General features: G+C 44.7%; 1 protein-coding gene across 1 annotated transcript in view; it reads right to left on the bottom strand.

Moving 5' to 3' along the window:
- Nucleotides 1-18,762, bottom strand: part of ETV5 (ETS variant transcription factor 5) — a 56,970-nt gene extending 38,208 nt beyond the window's left edge. Inside the window, 5 exon segments of the mRNA XM_021692491.2 lie at nucleotides 15,033-15,083; nucleotides 15,177-15,224; nucleotides 15,355-15,442; nucleotides 15,577-15,695; nucleotides 18,750-18,762. Coding sequence (XP_021548166.2) covers nucleotides 15,033-15,083; nucleotides 15,177-15,224; nucleotides 15,355-15,442; nucleotides 15,577-15,621 — 232 coding nt within the window. The 5' untranslated portion in view covers nucleotides 15,622-15,695; nucleotides 18,750-18,762.
- Between the last annotated feature and the right edge of the window lie 450 nt (nucleotides 18,763-19,212).

Below are 19,212 nucleotides of genomic sequence, written 5' to 3'. Positions count from 1 at the left end.
TTCATAGCAGCAATGTCCGCAATAGCCAAACTGTGGAAAGAGCTGAGATGCCCTTCAACAGATGAATGGATAAAGAAGATGTGGTCCATATATACAATGGAATATTACTCAGCCATCAGAAAAGATGAATACCCAACTTTTATACCAACAAGGATGGGACTGTAGGAGATTATGCTAAGTGAAATAAGTCAAGCAGAGAAAGCCAATTATCATATGGTTTCACTTATTTGTGGAACATAAGGAATAACATGGAGGACATTAGGAGAAGGAAAGGAAAAATGGGGAGGGGGAATTGGAGGGAGAGATGAACCATGAGAGACTATGGACTCTGAGAAACAAACAGGGTTTTAGAGGGGAGGGGGGAGGGGGGATTGGTTAGCCCGGTGATGGGTATTAAGGAGGGCACGTTCTGCATGGAGCACTGGGGGTTATATGAAAACAATGGATCGTGGATCACCACATCAAAAACCAATGATGTATTGTATGGTGACTAACATAACAATAAAATTAAAAATAAATAAATAAAAAATAATAAAATAAAAATAAATCAGTAAGACAGATATTATAGTCCATCTCCTCTGAGATACTTGGAGAAAAAAAAAAGCCTTTGTCTTATGGTTGACTAACAGGTCAAAAGTAGATGTGCTAAGAACTTTAAAACCTGGCCCATTACCAAATTGGAAGGATACTATCCTGTTTATCCTTTACCATGTTTGGATAATACAGCCCCAGGAACTAAAATTACACAAAGGCAAATGTTGGTCACATTCTAACATCTAAGCCTGTGGTTCTCAAATACTTTTTTGGCCCTGGTCCACTTAGAAAGGAGAAAGGAACACCCAAGAGAGGGCAAAATGAAAATCGCCACTGCTATCAACAGGAGTATGGCCCATGGCCACCTTTACCATTGCCTGGGTAAAAAGACAGTAATTACACAAGTACAAAATATTAATAAAAGTAAAATCTATCAGTAATTCCACATACATATCAATACACACGTAACAGAAACTAAAACATATGCCCAACTCAAGACCACAAAGCATTCTTGGAAAAAGATGGGGAATGTCTACCCCTTGTAAATATATGTGCACAACAGGTTTAGAACATTACCAGAACAGCTGGACAACTCCTTAGATTTTATCCCCAGAGTCCTCAAGAGGACACAATGTAGTCATCACCAATCTGTGAAGGTTGGCAAAATAAAAAAGAATTACAGTCCTCTTCCTTGAGGTTCTCCTTTGTTTTCTTCCTCTCTAAGCAGCTGGTTTGGCTCCTTCTGTCCATAAAGGCTGAGCAGAGCCAGAAGAAGCAGCTTGAAATGGGTGGCCTTGGCTTTTGGTGCTCTGAGCCTTAGGGAAAAAAGGCATAAGAGTTTCTGAAGGCCTCATCGGACCAACCTAGCTTACCTGGCTAGATCAGAACGGGATGCGGACTAAAGCCCTAAATTGTGTTTTAAAAGTATGCTGGCTTGGAGAATCCCCTGTGCATTTATGTTTTGGGAATCAAAGATTCCCAAAACATAGCAAGCAGTAGGACTCTGGTGTGGAATCAAAGCTCTCTACACAACTCATGGGAGATATGACAAACAATCTGATGCAGACAACACCTAGGTGAACATACACTATTTCAGGGCAGACTCTTTCTGCAATCTCAGCAAGAATAGTTTCATTTGTCCTGGGCAAAGTCCTACATGAAGAAAGCAAGGCTTCCTCCCTGGGATAGAATCTGGTATCAGTAGGTACAAGGAAAGTTCTCTTTAGGATTGGCACGGTGGCAATATTTAGGATTTTAGATTGGTGATTAATCATGGTGGTGGGGGGGGGGTATGGTGTTGATTACTCCAGGTTATTTTTTCCTACTTGTCCTGTTGCTAGTCAGGGACGAGAGGACTGAGTATCATCACCCTGGTGGTATATTTCTGGGCCCCAGGGTATAGAATCAACCATGAGGTAGCATAATTCATCAATTAACAATTCTAGAAGCCCTTCCTATATGGCCAATATTATCCTCTGTACGATAAATATCACAAGAGCCAAATTAGGAACTGATAAAGCTAGTTCCCGGAACATCTGGCTTCAGGAATCAGATTTCTTCTATGCAGTGGGAAAAACCTACAGTCAGCAAAAGAGAGGCTTCAGGAATTAGTGTGTGGACAAAAACAAAACAAAAACAAAAACAAAAAAACCCCCCCAAAACCCCCACTCTATTTTTCATGATTTAGAGCTAGAAACTTGGGGTAATATAATAAGCTCCAAAAAAAAGGACTTTGACCTTGCCATCATGATATGGACTATGGGAAAAGGCAGATCCAACAAATAGGGTTGGGGTTACACTGGTATTCAGAAAGGATCATCCAAAAGTGAGATTCAAGTCATCTGACCCTGCATGAACATGGCCGGGGAATACCAGAGCAAAAGAATAACCAGTGAAACCACAGCAGGTCTTGCTCAAGGAAAAGAAGTGAGGGAAGAAGATACCTTTTTTGGCCCGTAAGATAGATGAGGTTATACCAAGTATTTGGAAATTAAGAGCTGGCAACTTTTGGGGGATGCAAGCCCAGGGATTCACATTGGTGAGCTCCTATTAAACATGAGAGGCACTTACTTGGAAAGATGGTGTGGAGACTACATCTCCAGAGAGACCACTCTCAATTCACAAAGGGGGCGGCGGAAAAACAGGGTTAGTGGGGACATCAGAAGGTTACTTCAGACTTCTGAAAATGGCAACCCAGAGGCCTTGAATACAAGAGTTAGAAATTAAAGGGAAGAAAAGGAGCTTAGAAAAGCACTGGCCCAACTTTGAAAATGTATAAATATAGCATTAGTGGAAAGTGGTATCTGAAATATCTCTAAGTGGTTACCTGCAAAGGCGGGAGAATTCCTCCCAGGATACAGGAATGAGAGTTATTGATAGAACTTCTCCCACCTAGGTTTTAAATTAGACCACGGAGTTGATACCATGAAGCAGTTAAAACCATGAAACCATGCTCTGTAAGCCTCTCCATCTTCTGTTTACCTGGGATAGCCCTACATCTCTGCTATGGACTGGAGCTGACAGCAACATGGGTCTAGGCTGGGCCATAGATACATACTGAGCTCGCAGAACATTGCTTTCTCTGGGGAAATGCTGGCTGTTTATAGGGTTGCTGTTGGATCAACGACAAGAGGCTGCAGCGCTCACCCTGGCTCTGAAAGCAAAGTGTTTCTAAATTTTGTCTTGTATAGGGCCGGTGTTATGGCATTTTATGTCCTTACTGCTCCCTGGAATGTGGAATATATGACAGGACATAGATTCAACAACAGAGAAATCCAGCTTCAAAGATGCCAAAGCACATCTGCAGTTCCAGCTCAAGGGGCCCCCGGGTGGAAGCTTCTGTTAGAACTCCCAACAAAGCCCTTCTGGCAAGGGTAAAAGCAGGAAAAGATAAAAACCGGTGGTTTTACACTTACAAAAGGATTTACATTTCTCTGTGATTGACCTGACAAGGGGTCATACTTTACAGGAAAGGGCTTTATCGGGGGTATTCTTACACTGCTGGGATCATATTATTTGAACTATAATGTTTGTATCATCTAGTGACTTCACATAATGGGGAGGGGAAAGGGATGATTTGGAGGTTTGCCTCTGCTAGGCTCAGAGCCATGATTACAACATCCCACAAAAAATTTCCTCCCCCCCGCCCACCCCCAGTCTCTTCCAGCAATGGCAGCAGCTGGCCGGCAGAACTCGCACACGGTATCCCAGAATCAAATCACCAGCTGGAATACTCTTGGTCAAAAGATGAAAAACTCAATTTTGCCCATGAAAATCAGTTTGGGAGGTCACTGTGTAATGCACAACTGCAACCCAAAAGGTGGGATATTACCATGCAAGCTGACCACTCAGAATATGGGGGGGCACCCCCACCTCCGGGGGAGCTCAAGCCTTTCCCTACCTCTTTATTTCCCCTCCAGAGAGGAGAAAATGTGATCCAAGCCAAGGATGACATCCAGGTTCTAAAGGAGAGACAGTTGGGGGGGTGGGGAGAGCTTTCACTAGGAAGAGCCAAAGTGGTCCTCATGGCTATTTGCCTCTTCCGTTGCAAGGGGCTGGAAACTGCCCCCCACCTTGAAGGCAGAGTGGGCTCTGGGAAGAGCTCAGGGTAATAACCGGCCTGTTGTAGGCCTTAGGAGCAAGAGTCCTCACGGGCTGACCTATGGTCCAGTGGCAAGTTTGCCAGGGTAAAACAGTTGGCTGGTCATGTCTTTCCTCGGTCATCAAGTTAAGAGGACCAATTGCTAAACAGAATTAGGGATACTGACCTTGCCCTTTCTTTAAACTTTATCAGTACTAAACAAGAATGACACAGGTGATTTTTGAAGGTTTCTATTCCAAGTCTGGCTAAAATAGAAGGAAAGAGAGTCTTTGTATGGATCCTCCTTGAAAGAAGTGGTCGTGTTAGTAAGAGGGACCCACTTTGGACATAGGTACTGAATCAGGGATGTCCTGACTCACAGATGTGGAAGTGTGGGTAAGAAAAAGTGTCTATCCCAGAACAGCTCCTTCTTGTTCTCGGTACAAAATCGCCAATCTTTCAAGTAGTCATTTCCAAATAGAAAACCGCTGTTATCAAATCAGGAAGGTAATTTAATGCCAACGGTAGCAGAGAGGTGTTGTTTTTTTTTTTTCCTTCTGACCCAGATGAACTAGTTTCAGATTTACCTCAAGTTCACACTCTCCACACCTCAGTATTATTTTTGAAACGGCTTGGATCTGTGCAGTTTCTTTTCTTCAAAGGACTCATTTATCCTAACAACTTAGAATTATTACTTTAGGATTTGAAAATGGAAACCCAGAAGCCTTGAATAGAAGAGCTAGAAATTAAAGAGAGGACAAGCAGGGCGCCTGGCTGGCTCAGCCTGCGTCTGCCTTCGGCTCAGGTTATGATCCCAGGATCCTGGGATCGAGCCCCGCATTGGGCTCCCTGCTCAGTGGAGAGCCTGCTTCTCCCTCTCCCTCTGCTTGTGTTCCCTCTCTCGCTCTCTGTCAAATAAATAAATAAAATCTTAAAAAAAAAAAAAAGAGAGGGCAAGCTTCGAAAAGAACTGGCCCCACTCTGACTGAGGTAAGGCTTGTGTATTAACTAAGATGGGGCTCTTCCACCAAAATATTTTGTACAGAATGCATATATCTAATTGCATCAATGTGTCACATCCCCAAATTTTGGGCGATTGGAGAAACCAGAGCGTGTGACAGTCAAGGAAAAGGCTTGTGCGAATGTACAGAGCTGACTCAGAGGAGAGTCAAGATAAAAATAAGTGGTTCCCCTGGCTTTGAATGAACATCCCATTTCGACTACCACCGGGTGGGGCTTTTTAGACCCACAGCCTGGAGAGCTGGTTTCCACCTGGGGCGATTGGTTACTTTCAAGCTTAAAGAGACTAGTAGGATGAAACGGTGACTTACTGGCCTGCTTACCCCAAAAGGAAAATTTGAGCATTATTCATCCTAATTCCTTTCCTGGGGGAGCTGCCCAAAGAATTTCAATACTCAGCTTTCACCAATGTGATAGACAACTATTTGTTTGATTTTCACTTGTGAGAAACAGGTCTGAAGAGAGCCCCTGCGGTAGAGATGATGGGATGGTTTCCTCTCCTGTGGGCCTTACGTCAACCACAGATTTTACCATGAAGGGCTACTCACAGGGGGGCCCACACCATCAAGAAAAGGGGAAACAGGGCATTTTTCCTGAATGGGAAAAAAACCCCGCAAAATTACACTTTCTTTAACATCCTTCCTATAATTTATTCCCAATTTACATGATTCTCATCTGAACTAGCATTTAAGAAAAGTGTTAATGATACTTGAAACAGGACTTAAGCACAGTGGAAAATTTTATCTTTGACTTCAAACTTAAAAATCTGACAGGAGAAAACCCAAACTCTAGAGAAATTAGGGAAATCAGCTTCTCTGAGAACCATTCCTCTATTTATGGCCCTCCTTCTCCTAAAAGCAGAAACTCGGCAAACGTGTCAAGGGTGTTTACACCGTGACTCGACTCTAGCACGTGCAGTCTTACTGGGAAACAGAGCATTAGCTGCACGAAGTCTAAACGCAGCCTAGGAAGACTTGGCTTGTGTATGGGCTTAAAGGAAGAATCAGAAAATGAGAACTAGTCCTAACTAGTTTTTTTTCCTATATATCTCTAAGGTCATCCCAAGGACTCTCAGAACTCTGGTTTTGAGATCCTCAGCTTCTCTGAGCAGTTAGAAGCTGGTGTTGGGGGCTGTTGAAAGATGGGGCGGGAAGGGAACCTGATAGAGAATGTGGTGTGCAGAATACATTCACCAAGGACTGGCCGTGTGCAGAGCTCAGTGCTAGGGCTGCAGCAGAGAGAAACAGAACACAGGGCTTCTCTGCTTTGGGAGAGATTGTTTCCTGTTTTAACAAGAATGTAAATTGGGAAGCAGGGATGAAGTTTAATATTTGTCAAAATAGAGATGACATTGGGCGCCTGGGTGGCTCAGATGGTTAAGCGTCTGCCTTCGGCTCAGGTCATGATCCCGGGGTCCTGGGATCGAGTCCCGCATCGGGCTCCCTGCTAGGCGGGGAGCCTGCTTCTCCCTCTGCCTCTGCCTCTCTCTCTCTCTGACTCTCATGAATAAATAAAAAACATTAAAAAAAAAACAGAGATGACATTAAGGCCCTCTGCGGCTGTCTCCTTACTCCTCAAGAAAGAGTCCATGGAGAGGGAAAGGAAAGAAAAGGGAGTTGAGGGGCAGAAATCTTCTGACCTGAGACAGCCCCTTCAGCACAGGGAAGCTATCCCTACTAAGTTATTCCCCATTAAGATTCTGATTAGGACAATTGGGGTAGGCATTCCAGGATCTGGTCTTTACTGTGGGCGGGGCAGGCGCAGAGAGGACACATCCCCTTCTTCCACTCGACCTTTTCTATGGGAAAAGTACCAAGGACCCTCATTAATTGCCCTTTCAGGCAGTCACAAAGCCTTTCCAGGCACTCAGCTGAAAAGTGTTTCTGGAAGCTGAAGTCCTCCTCAGCCCCTCTAGAAAAGCACAAATATCAGCATCCTCTTACACAGCTGATATCTAGGGTTACGTCCTGAGAGGTTTCAAACTCTCTCACAAAAGGACGATCTGCCCAGGCCTGTTCTTTTTTTAATAGGGAAAGGAAGACATTCTTGCAGGCTCAATTTATAACAAAGGAAATATTTCAGAAAAACAACAGCAACAACAAACCTTGTAGTGAAACACAAATGCCAACAGCCTCATTTCAGGTGTGAGGATTAGGAGTAGGAACTCACAAGAGGTCTTTAAAACTCCGAGGAAGCTGCACTGAATCGGTATTATTAAGTTTTGTTTTGCTTTTTAACTGATTGTCCTTTTCATGCTTATCCCACGGCCCTGGTCTAGTGCACATAGCCCTTTCGGGGTGTGTCTGTGAGCTGTTGGCCAAGATGGTGGAGGATGTTTCGAGTGGATACTGAGGCAAGCGTACCCCTAGAACCTGGCCTCATCTGGGTTGAGGAGGCCGCTCTGGTTTTGGGGTTGCTCAGAGGCTGGGTTCTTTCTGATACTTCCTGGGATGCTCGTGGGGAGGCAAGGCATTTGATGAGTGCCCGGGCGGAAGGGTCACAGCCAGAGCAAGGCTCCCCTGGAGCTGAGTAACAGTCTGAGAAGTATCATTTTCAAATGACATGGATCTGACCACAGTGGGAAATTAAACAGGACAGAGAAGGCCAAGGAGTAGGGAAATTACAGCTTTGTCATTCCCGAGTCAAAATGCATGCCTAACCAAGAAATCTCTGCGCTGCCGCAGACATCGATCCTCGGGCCTGGAGTCCGGGCTGGAGCTGACAGCAGATGATCAGGCAGGAATCTTCAGTGGGAGCTAAAGCCACCGCCCCACGGCAAGTGGCAGATAAAAGGGTAATATCCTCAGATCAAGTCTCAACACCTCTCTCTCCAGGGAAGCTAAACCACCCTCTTCTATTAGCAGCCCTTTTGGACAGCTCCAGTGTAAAAAGGGAGGAAAAAAGGGGGGGGTGCGGCCTCATTGGTCAGTAGCAGCCCTACCCCAGAAGCCCAGACCATCTGCCTGGCAGTTGCAGGGTTAAAGCCAGGACTTAAAAGAAAACTGGAACCCCATTAAGCCCAGGCTCATTAAGCCCAGGCTCAGAGAACAGGGAGCAGCAGGGAAGCCAAAGGAAACTAATTTTGGAGGTTCTCCAAGCTGCCAATCACAAGCATATTTCTAACAGTCCCAGTGTTGTTTGAGTTGGTTGTTTTTCCACAGGCTGCACAATAGGGTCTGGTTATTCATTGAAAAAGTCTGCAAGGGAGCCCCGCCCTCCATTCACAACCAATTTGGAATGCTCCATTCAGGCAGGAGGGGGACTCAGCAGCTCAGCTCGCTGGGGCAGACGGAGCAGAGCCCAGCTGTCGCCACAGGGACGCTAGCTCGCCCAGTGCGCTGTGTTTATGTAAGAAATTCAGACACTGCAGGCGCCTGCCTGCTCTGCACCCTCCCTAAGATTCAGATGGCCAAGACCCTGGCTGAAATCTGCAAGGATGTGCAAGTCAGCTCCAAGTAAGGTCGGCAAGTGCCCTCTGGCAAAAGGGGGAAAGGCAAAAGAAAACTATCTAGTGCTGCCCTGTTCAGAATCCGACTGTAGCTACCAGCTGAGAGAAAAAGACTTCACTGTTATTTCTCCTGCCCCCAGGCAAGCTGGTTTGCCTTAGAGGACAGCTCTCTATGGAAGTCAGCCTTTCCAGACTCCTTGCTTTTCCATTCACTGCCAATAGCTACATGGGGAGCCACCTGGCATCCTCCCCAAGGGAGAGGGTCTCTGGAGACACTACTAGATTCTCTGGCTGCAGAGGGGGGAGGGTGCGAGCTACCTATTATGAACAGCTTCACAGTTCCTTTACCGCTTCACATCCGGCTTGAAAGCTTTATAATCCTCCCTACCCCCCCCCCCCGCCCCCACCCATGCCCATGAGACATCAAAAGGGAAGAGCCTGGATATCTTGGGGTTGGCGGGTGAAATCTACTCCAAGGACAACGCAAAGTACAAGGCTAAAAACTGGTTTGGTTTCTTAGAGATTTTTTTCAAATCTTCAATAATTACCCTGAAGAAGATCTGATGAAGCCAGTCTGACAGCCAGAGTTTATTTCAAGAAAAGCATACTACTTTGTGAAAATCAAATCCAGGAGATAAATTAGCTCTTGGGTTGGTTCTTTTTTTTCATAACATATTTGGCTATTTTCAAATATCTTCTGTTTACCTCTTCTCATTGCCTGCCCGTCCCCCCCCCCCCCCCCCCGCCACCCACCAAGCTAGTGAGCTCAGAGGGCGACATGGGAAGAATTTCTCTATAGTTTTTCTGACCACAGAATCTCCATTCAATGTCTTGGCTGCTCTGCAGACCAGTGGCAAACTCCTGGCCTCTTGATAACTAGATCTTATCCTGCTCCCTGGAGTCTTTGTGCCCTGTGCTGCAACTTTCTACCAATGCTTCCTCATTCTGGGCAGGGGAACACCCTTTATTTGCTTTGTGGGGGCTCTTCTCCCTGAGAAGAGCTGCTACTCCCTTGCCAAGCCTAAAGGAGTACTTACATTGTGGTTACAGACACACACACACACACACACACACACACACACACACTCTCTCTCTCTCTCTCTCTCTCTCTTAGGTGCGCCCACCCGCATATACACTAGGGACCTAGTATTTGGCCTCTCCTCCAAGCTGAGCCTCTTAGAAGGCTGGGACAATGATAGAAACTGACGACCAAAGCCTCTGTTAAATGAGCTTGATGAGTTCACAGAATGAATTTTTAAAAAAGCAACCTAATCCCGTACTGGCATCAGCATGCCTGGCGCTTGTCCAAGAGCTGGGAGCTGCAACATGACAAGACTCCGAGCTCCTTGGATTCCGAGTGGAGAAGCACTGTGTGCCAGGGCACAGATGGGGCCCAAGCTGCCTCAAGGGCAACCGTGAGCCTGAGAGGGGGCTGTCAGCCTCTGAGGCTGGATCTACTCTACCACCATTAAAACTCGAGTAACATGTGGAGGGGACAGTCTCTTGGTAGAGAAGCACACACCCCACCCAAGCCCCCCCCCCCAAACAAATATTTTTTTCTGAGACTGAAATTAAAACAATGATATTCCTAGATGGTAGAAATGGCAGATAATACAAATCCCCAGCTTCATCATGCTACCCATGTCTTAATCTTATAAAAGTAAAGAATGCTGAAACGGGGTAGATGGTGAGTTCTTGAATGATACCAGGATTTTGTTAGCTCTGGAATCTACATCAGTGGTCTGCCGGGCAGACACACATGTAATTCCCTGTCCCAAGTTCTTGCCAAACACAAAGGACTGGAAAGGTTACTGGGTTTTATTAGAGGGCTAAGAGCAGAAAGACATCAAAGAGGAAGAGAAAAAGTCATTGTTTGTAATAAGCCTAACTGAATTAATGTTAGAGAAAATAGATTTTGGGGAACACTTGTCTCTCTTAGATAAACGGGGACTCCAGGTCTTAGAGCCTTAAGAGTCCTGGTCTAAGGATCTTGGAGGCTATCAAAACAGGAAGGATTTCAAGTCACTTAGCACCTCTCAGTGGTAAGGTAGTGGGCTAGCTAACAAAGACTTTTTGAAAGATACACTGTAGCCTGGAGTCAAATGACCTCTCCCCTCCACATACCCCTGCACCCCCCCCCCCCACACCCCAGCAGCACTCCTCTGTCTTCTCCTACCTTCAGAACCTCTGGCTCTCAAAAAGGACAAACTGATAACCTTGACTCCCTCACATCTCTCCTTTTCCAAGTGCCTACTGTTACTTTCTTACCAAACAAAAGACTTTGGGACAACCTTTTCAAATAGAAATGGCCCACGACCACAAAGCAAGTAAACTCAAGAGTTTTGCTCCAAACTGGGCCCCAAATGATGTGCCCTCTCCAAAAGGAAGGCCCTGCCTCTACTCTATCAACTTCATATGTAGTTAAAAAAAAAAAAAAGTCCAGCTGAATAATCTCCTACTAAAACAGGATTAAGATCAATGTGTTTTAGGCTCAAGGGCTGCCATAACAGTTAATTCTATTTCCCGAGTCACCTATTACAATGTATTTATGAAAAGTCGATTTTATCAGTTAATTAGCCAGTCCTTAGGAAATTACTAGTACTTCCTTCAATCGGTCCATTCTTTTTGAAACACAGATTTAAAAAAGAACACTTCAAGGGGAACATAAGGTCATTTGGATTTTCAAATAGTTCTCTAAATTATATTTGCTACGGAGGCCACAGTTTTAAAATAAGATTTTTATAATGACTTTTCCCCAGTATAAAATATTTTTGTTATTCAAGATGCTGACAGGTAAACATTCACAATATCACAACTGAAACAAATGAGTGTGATTAAAAGAAAATTAGAACTGAAATCTCCATTTAAAAAGTACTATTTTTATATGCTAAAATCTAGTAATACCCTTAAGTGCCAAGTTAGTCCAGAAAAATTAATGTAAGCTCCCCCTCCCCAAACCTAAGCACTTTGAGTTCCAATCTTATCCATGGTTTTGATTTATAGTTAATTCTATGAAAATGTACAGTGAAAATGTAGAGTAAAAATGTATACACATCTAACCACTGACTCAGATTTCCAGGTTTGTAGCTCTGTGTTAATACACATACACACACTTATTTATATTATATAAGATATATACATACACACAGGTTTATCTGTGTGTACACCAGTATGTCCTATAATAAAGATGTCAGTTTTATAGTTTTTCTGTTTTATAGGCTTCTTCCAAATCCTAGATGGAAAAACTCAAAGCACCAAGATACTTAATAAGTTTTTCAGGATCATGGAATGAAAAGAACTGAGGTGACAAACTGGGTGGCCAACAGTCTCCCTAAGTCTTCCCTGAGGGTTGGCTCTAGGTTTTTGAAATCATGAGAGAGAGCCTGAACCACACCTCCATGTGCCAGTACCCCTGGCTCTGCAGCTCTGTGAGAGCTTCTTTAAGGATAATATTTTATAATTTCTTTTTCTCATTTCACCTAACCCCTCCCATTTGCCCCAAACCACCAGTCAGTCTCTCCAGTTATCTGGACCTTATATTATCCCCTCTGTAAAACGAATGGGTTGGGAAGACTATCTCTACAAGGTACCTGCAGCCCAGTCTGGGATCTTCAAGGTTACTTCTCAGGACCAGGGGACAATGGGGGGCACTGGCAGAACCCCTCTTGTCTATAGGTTGCACTTTCTGTTGCCTTGAATTTGACCTTTAAGAATTTCCAGATGGGGGGATACTTTACTAATGTCTGTATTTGTGAGGTAAGGTGAAGTCTATATAGCTAGAAGTAAGTTGAACATTTCTATAACACTTAGAAGAACAATGGTTTAATTTATTCAAATCACACTTATGGATAGATGCCTATGGTTAGGAACCCAAATCTGGAAAATTTACAAAATATAATCTCTTTAGAAGCTGAGCTCATAGCACTTACTGAAAAAAGTAAGCCATAATCTTCAAAACTGACATTCTAAAATAAAAATTACCACATTACTTAGTATTTCTTTCTCTCTCTCTCTCTCTCTCTCACACACACACACACACACACCCACACCTCCCCCCCCACACATATAGAAAATTAATCAAATCATCATTAAAAGGACAGATTATAATCAGTGTGTCAGGCCACAGAAGAATATTTGTTACAAATGCTTTTGCTACTACAGGGAAAAGGTTTGCTTTACTGGGCAAGTGCAAGTTTGGTTTACAGTTCATTGATTGGCTGACTCAAATCAACTCATAAGGTTTTATTAAATTTGAATGAGTTTCTCCCCCTCCCCTGGGATAATCATGGGCTCTTCCAGAAGGTGACTGCGGTGAAAGCTGATCCTCAATCCAAGGCTGGGGGACATGCTCACAGAGAAGTCTGCCCAGCCCCGGGCTCTGCCAGCTTCCATGCATCCTTGTACTCTTACTTAACCTCTAAGGCAAGCTGATCTATTTGAAGCCCTCCTTCTTAAACCTCTATCTCCCGAAATAAGAGTCAGAGAAGGGGAAAGAATTATTAAAACACTTTTGAGGCTACTCAACCATCTGTTTTATCCTTAAAGGACAGAAAAGCTCAACCTTAAGAAGTTAAAGCAAAAAGCAAACAAAGTAAAAAACACATCACACTTGGTAAGCAGAAATATCTCTGAAAGCATCTCCATTTTAGGTAGGTATGGCAATTTAATTAAAGAATTTAGCACATTCTATTGGCTGAGTGGGAATTATTTCTAAGGAGCCAAAACACATTTATTGATTCCTTCACTTTAGCCTATTCCTGCAGAGAAACATCTCTCCAAATATAAATCTTGTTTACTGACATCTTTCTCTAAAGAGCATACCTTTGCTTCAGCACATGAAATCAATCTGAATGCAGTCATCTCAACTCCCTTTTAACTCTTTGGGTTACAGAGAAACAAACAAAAGTGTCATAAAAGCATTTCAAAGAACTTCTGCCAAGAAAGCCACCTCCCAAACAGACTGCAGTTTTTGCTGCTCTGAGTAGGAAATGGAAAGGCTGGGCCAAATTGTCAACACAGAACAAAGTGGGATTACAAATCCCGTCTTTTATCTTGCAACACACACACACACACACACACACACACACACACACAGGCACACACACAATATTTGGGTTATCTTTATTTAGCCTTTTAGTGGCAAGCTTCCCAATCACTTGAAAGCAATCAAAGGGCAATAATTAACATACATTTACTTTCCTATAGAAAAACGATAGCAAGCTGTGACATCGCTAAGGTAACTATGCATTTGTGGGTTACAGTTTATTCCCTTTTAAAGTTTCATGGCATTGTGCCTTGAATAGGAGGTATATCATTAAAGAATGTTTATCTGGTACCTCTAGGCTTTCATCTAATGACTTAGAACAGTCAGCTTTTACTTAAATACAAAGATACCCTCTCTCTCCTGTGGCATTTACACACATAAACACACACACACATACACACACACAAGATAAAACAAAGTGGGAAGAATTTGTTGGTGCAAAATGAGAAATCGAGTCCTTGCCTGGCTCAGGTGCTTGCTATTATAAACTATGACTAAGAGACATGAATTTCTCTATGATGCAACTCTCAAGAGAGGCAGCATTTTCTCCAGGCCTCTCTTAAACCAGCTCACTCGTCAGTGACTAATGCTCTCTAGAGCTGCCCCGTGCTGCTCACATTTCATCAGCCAGCTTTGTCCTTGAGAGCTCTGCCTGGACCATAAAAGCTCCCAAACCTGTTGAGGACAGCCCGGAAAGATCAGTGAAAAGCTAACCATGCCCTTGCCAGCACCGAGAGCCATCTTTTGAGCTTCCCACTGCATTTATTAACTCAGTGATAGGTGCACTTAATGACCATTTGAAGAATAAGTTTTTACTCCTCTCTGAAAGATAAAGTCCTGACAATTACATAAAAAATAAGAGTAAATCAGGTCACACTGTGACCACCCTGTGTCAACTTAGAAGTAGAAACAAAATTGACAACATGTTGGGTGAAGCCACAATTAACTGGAATCTTCCATTAACTATTTTCTGCACCTTTAAAAGAGAAAAAAATGTCAGACTCATCATCTGCATCAAGGACTTAATTTATAAAACAAACAAACAAAAAAAACCATCATAAAATAACGTCTGGTTAATGGATGTTAAGTCCAACATCTTACATATATAATGTCAGTTGATCTATAATTTTGAGCTTGAAGCCTTGCAATATTCTTGGGCAAAAAGAAATTTAGGATGAAATTATGTTCAGTAAATCTTATCTGCAATAGAGTAAAAGCATTTTAGAAATAACTCCAATAAAGAATGAAACAAAAGTTTTGAGGGTTAACTTTGAATTATTTAAAGAAACTAAATGCATTCCACTGTCCAAATATGCTGGCAATGGCTGAAAAAAGTCTTCCAGACATGGATGTTCCAAGACCAAACGTTTTCAGAACAAATGTGCCACCACCAGAAAGGTACTTACAGTTATCAGACTGGAAATCTGGGACAAACTGTTCATCATCAGGAACTTGTGCTGGAAAAGAGATTTTTATTTTAGACATTTAAGTTTTATTACAAAACGCAGTAAAATGTTTTATATGGAAAATCGGACAGCCAAGAAACTTGCCTTCAGCTAACCAAGCCTCTTGAAGTTGACTGAGATCCTGAAACAACTCTGGAATTGAAAACAGAAGACACCAGAATGAGAACTCCTGTGCTGGGGAGAACACGGAGGATGAGTCTACATGCGGCTCTCACAGGGGGCCATTTGAAGAAGCCACAAACCAAAGGGAAAGCTTTACTACCTTCAGAATCATGGGCCAGATCTGTGTCCAAAAACTTCCTCTTTCTGTCAATCACAGGCCGCCCTCTACATTCCTCTGAGCGAGATTTCTGAAAGAGGCCAAAACACAGTGAAGGCTCAAGGGTAATAAAGGGGTCAAAGGGGGTTGTGCCACTAAACCAATGAGGAGAAGACTCATATTCGAAGAGGGAGAACAAAACAAACCAAAGCCACATAAACTTACCCCTGGGACCATAAAAGGGACTTGCTGATCATAAAACCCATCCATGGTGCTTCCAATGCCTTGAATATCACTTTGAAAGGTTTCAGCATTGAGTAATTTCTGGGGGGAAAGGGGTCCTCCTGTAATAGGAATTTGGGAGATTTTTAACTGAGAGGGAGCAAAGAAGAGAAATGAAGTAATTTTTACTGCTCTTTCTTTAGGACCTGTGCAAAATCGCTACCTTTCTCTGAGGTACTTAAAGCCCACTCAGAGTGTTAGCTTTACAGACTAAAGGTGTGCTTGATTAAGGGCATCAGAAGTTCATAGTGTACTTAGTGTCAATTCCATTTACCTAGCCCTCCTGCCCTCTCTCTCTAATCATAAGTTTGCTACTATCTGTTCCCTATAAAAACGAAAACCAAAACCCCTTATTTTCATTATAAAAGGGTGATTTCAAGATTCTCTCCAATAGAAGATTCTCCAGAGCATTTGTAATGTTAGGTCTTTTTTTTTTTTTTTTAAGAGATAATTTAATTTTTGACAGTACAGTGACAGGAAGTAGAGAAAATGGGTTTAAGCATTCCAAATTATTGGCAATTAAGAATTTGACATACATAGTGTTTCTAAAAGTAGTCTGTAGGTCAGTGGTAAGACACCATATATAGTTCCAGGAATATATCGATCAGAGATATACTTATCTTCACACAACACTCTTTTAAAACCTAATTCTTCTGTTCAAACAGACATAGGGTCTGTGTTGTCACAAATATTCCTATGGCAACTTACAGAGATATCTGTGCTATCAACAACTTCTAAAATAAATAAAACAGCCATGAAAAGTAATGGATCAAGGAAACTAAATTCCATCACACAGACTTTAAATGCATCTCTACCACAGATCTTAAAAAAACATTAAAAGCAAAAGATCCATGTAAAGAAAATTCAGTTTGTTTCTTACAGTGAAGTAATTTTCCCCAAACTTGCCCCCCCCCCCCAATTAAACTTGTTCTGGCACTGTCAAGTCTTGGGGCTGGGAAGAGAGGTTGAGGGTCAAATGGAAAGGAGGGAATGCTTTCTAATTTGGGAGGAATAAAGTAACAACTTTAGGAAGGTACCATTTTCCTGAACCCTTTGTTTCATTCTCCAAATAGAAATGCAGTTAAATCAACAAAATGGAGAAAACAGTAATTTCATTTATCCCCAGCTCTAAACAAAGCAAACTGCTTAAGGATAATTCTTTTGTTTACCCTGCATACAAATTTTAAATAGGGAACTTTTTCTCAGTGGGCAATTCCACGCAACTTGTTTTTCTTAAGTGAGCAGGATACAAGAAAACCCTTCGTGGTCAACCTCCTTTCAGCACTCTGGCCCAACTAGTCAGAAATTTTCAAAGTCAAAGAGAAAGAGAGAGAGGAGCAAAACTGCACACAGTCCATAATTTCCTAGAAAAACATGCCCGCTAGCTTGCCTGCATGCCTTCCAAACAGCGCTAAACGTTCAGAATAAAGCCTCTTTCTCAAATGTCATCAACCCGTATACAAAATCTGAGAAACGTCGGCAGTGAGTTGAGGGCCATGAAAATGAGTCCTCTGTAGACTTCAAAATCTGTCCGATTAAATCGTGACCTTAGAAATTCTGTCAGTGTCTATGGGGGAAAGGGACAACGGGGAAGAGATCGGAGGGGGGACATATTTCCGAGCCTCATGATGAAATACGTTGCAAAACACTTCACCACGAAGAGCAAAAATACCTTTTAAAAATGAAATAAAAGAAAGAAGCTGCCATACGCGAACCAGAAAGAGGCATAGAGGATTTTTAAAGCAGCTCTCAGAGTTCAAGGGCTAGGAAAATCTTGTTTAAAGTATAATTTTTTTTAAAGCCTTAAGGGAGTTTAAACCACTTCCTTTGTGGTCCCCCCTTCCCGGTGCCCCCAGGAAAAGTTTAACGCGGTGCAGCGGCGCGATCGAGGCCCCTCCCCCGCGGCGCGCAGCGGGCCTGGTTTTATGAATGGGAGAGCGAGCCGCGGCCGCCACATCAGGTAAAGGGCTGTAACTGGATCCCTAGCGCTGGGCCCCATTCACAAAACAAGACACACTTCCACCCAATTCCCAGCCTTCCCCATTCATGAAAACTCCTTCAGATGCGCCCCCGCCCCCACTTCCAACGCACGCCCAGCCTCCGACTCAGGCCCCTCACCCCCAGAGATTTCGGAAGAAAGCTCAATGCTTCATTCACAAAAAGGGAGAAAAAAAAAAAAAGCCGCAGGGAGCAGCGAGCCAACGAAAAGAAACCCGCTTCATTCATAAAGTCATCCACATTCATAAAACCGAGCTGCGGCGCCGGGCGCTACCAACCACCCCCAACCTCCAAACATCTCTCCTTGGCACTCCTCAACCAGGAGTTCGGTTCCCTCCAGAGCTCTCCTCTCCTCTGAAAATGCGGACAGATCGCTAATCCAGTGAGAGGCTCCAGCATCTCTCCATCCCCCCACCCTCCGCACCCGTTTTCTCCCCTACTAGCCCCAGGCCGCTGCTCTGATGCTCCCCGACTTCTCGAGAACCGCGATGCAGCCTGACGCCCTCAGGCTGCTGGGGTGGGAGTTGAGGGATTGAGTGTCCACTTCCCACAATCTGAAACTTGCAAGGCCTGCATAAGTTCCTGGCCAACCCCCAATCCCTCAGGCTGCACATGCCTGTGTCACTTAACCCCTCCTGGTGCTTTGGGGGGGCATCACCTCTCAAATATTCCCCTTCAAGCTGCTTCCCGCCCCCTCCTCCCCACTGCAAAGCTCCGCCGGGCGTCTCTTCTCGCGAGCCTCCAAGGCTCCTCCGGACTCTCAGACCTCCAGAGACTGTAAAGCCCCGCAACTCCGCGTCCCTCCCCCCCCCATCCCCACCCGAGAGCCCCCGCACCTCACGCCCGGGCGCGCCTCCCCGCGACGTGCGGAAACCCGCTCTCTGAGCGCTCCGGAACCGTTAGCTACCCCCACCCTACGCCTCCCAAGAACCGAACCGGACCGGGCCACGAGAGCAGGGGGCGGCCAGCCCGGGGGGGGGGTACCTCAGTCCAGATAGAAAGTGCACCCGGACTTTGAGGATTCTGAATCAGCCAGTGAACTCTTGCGGGCTAAGCCCTTCGGACCGGCTCCTGAACACCCCTTCCGATGCCCTCCTGCCTCCTCGACGCCCCCTCACCTGAGGCAGCCGCTCTCCTCCGGTTGCAGCGGCCCCGGGGCGCAGGCGCGCTCACGCACGCGCGCACCGCGCCTGGGCGCCTGGGCGAATGGCTGGGCCGAACCGCTCAGGGGACGCTGAACCGCTCCGCGCACCAGCGGCTGGACTCTGCGCCGCAGCTGCCAACCAGGCTGGAGCGCTGGCCCGGCCCCCCCGGGGCCTGCTGCTCCGCCTGCCACCATTGGCCCGCGGTCCTAGCTCAGCCTGGTTCTCATTGGCCCGAGGCCGCTCCTGCGCCTGTCCATCACGTCTTGTTTACCCTGTCTGCGGGCAAATCCAGCCAAGCCGCCCCATCCACTCCAGCCCCCATTGGTCAATATCGCTACCCTCTCCACCCCCTCAGGGGTCTGTTTTACATAATTTATGCACCGGGGGCCATTGGCCAATCAGCACAGGCTTGTTTATATAATGAATGTAAGGACGT

The sequence above is a fragment of the Neomonachus schauinslandi genome, chromosome 1 (assembly GCF_002201575.2).
Source record: "Neomonachus schauinslandi chromosome 1, ASM220157v2, whole genome shotgun sequence".
Classification (NCBI taxonomy): Eukaryota; Metazoa; Chordata; class Mammalia; order Carnivora; family Phocidae; genus Neomonachus; species Neomonachus schauinslandi.
Note: the sequence above shows the minus strand (reverse complement) of the source record. Positions and strands in the feature narration are given on the sequence as shown.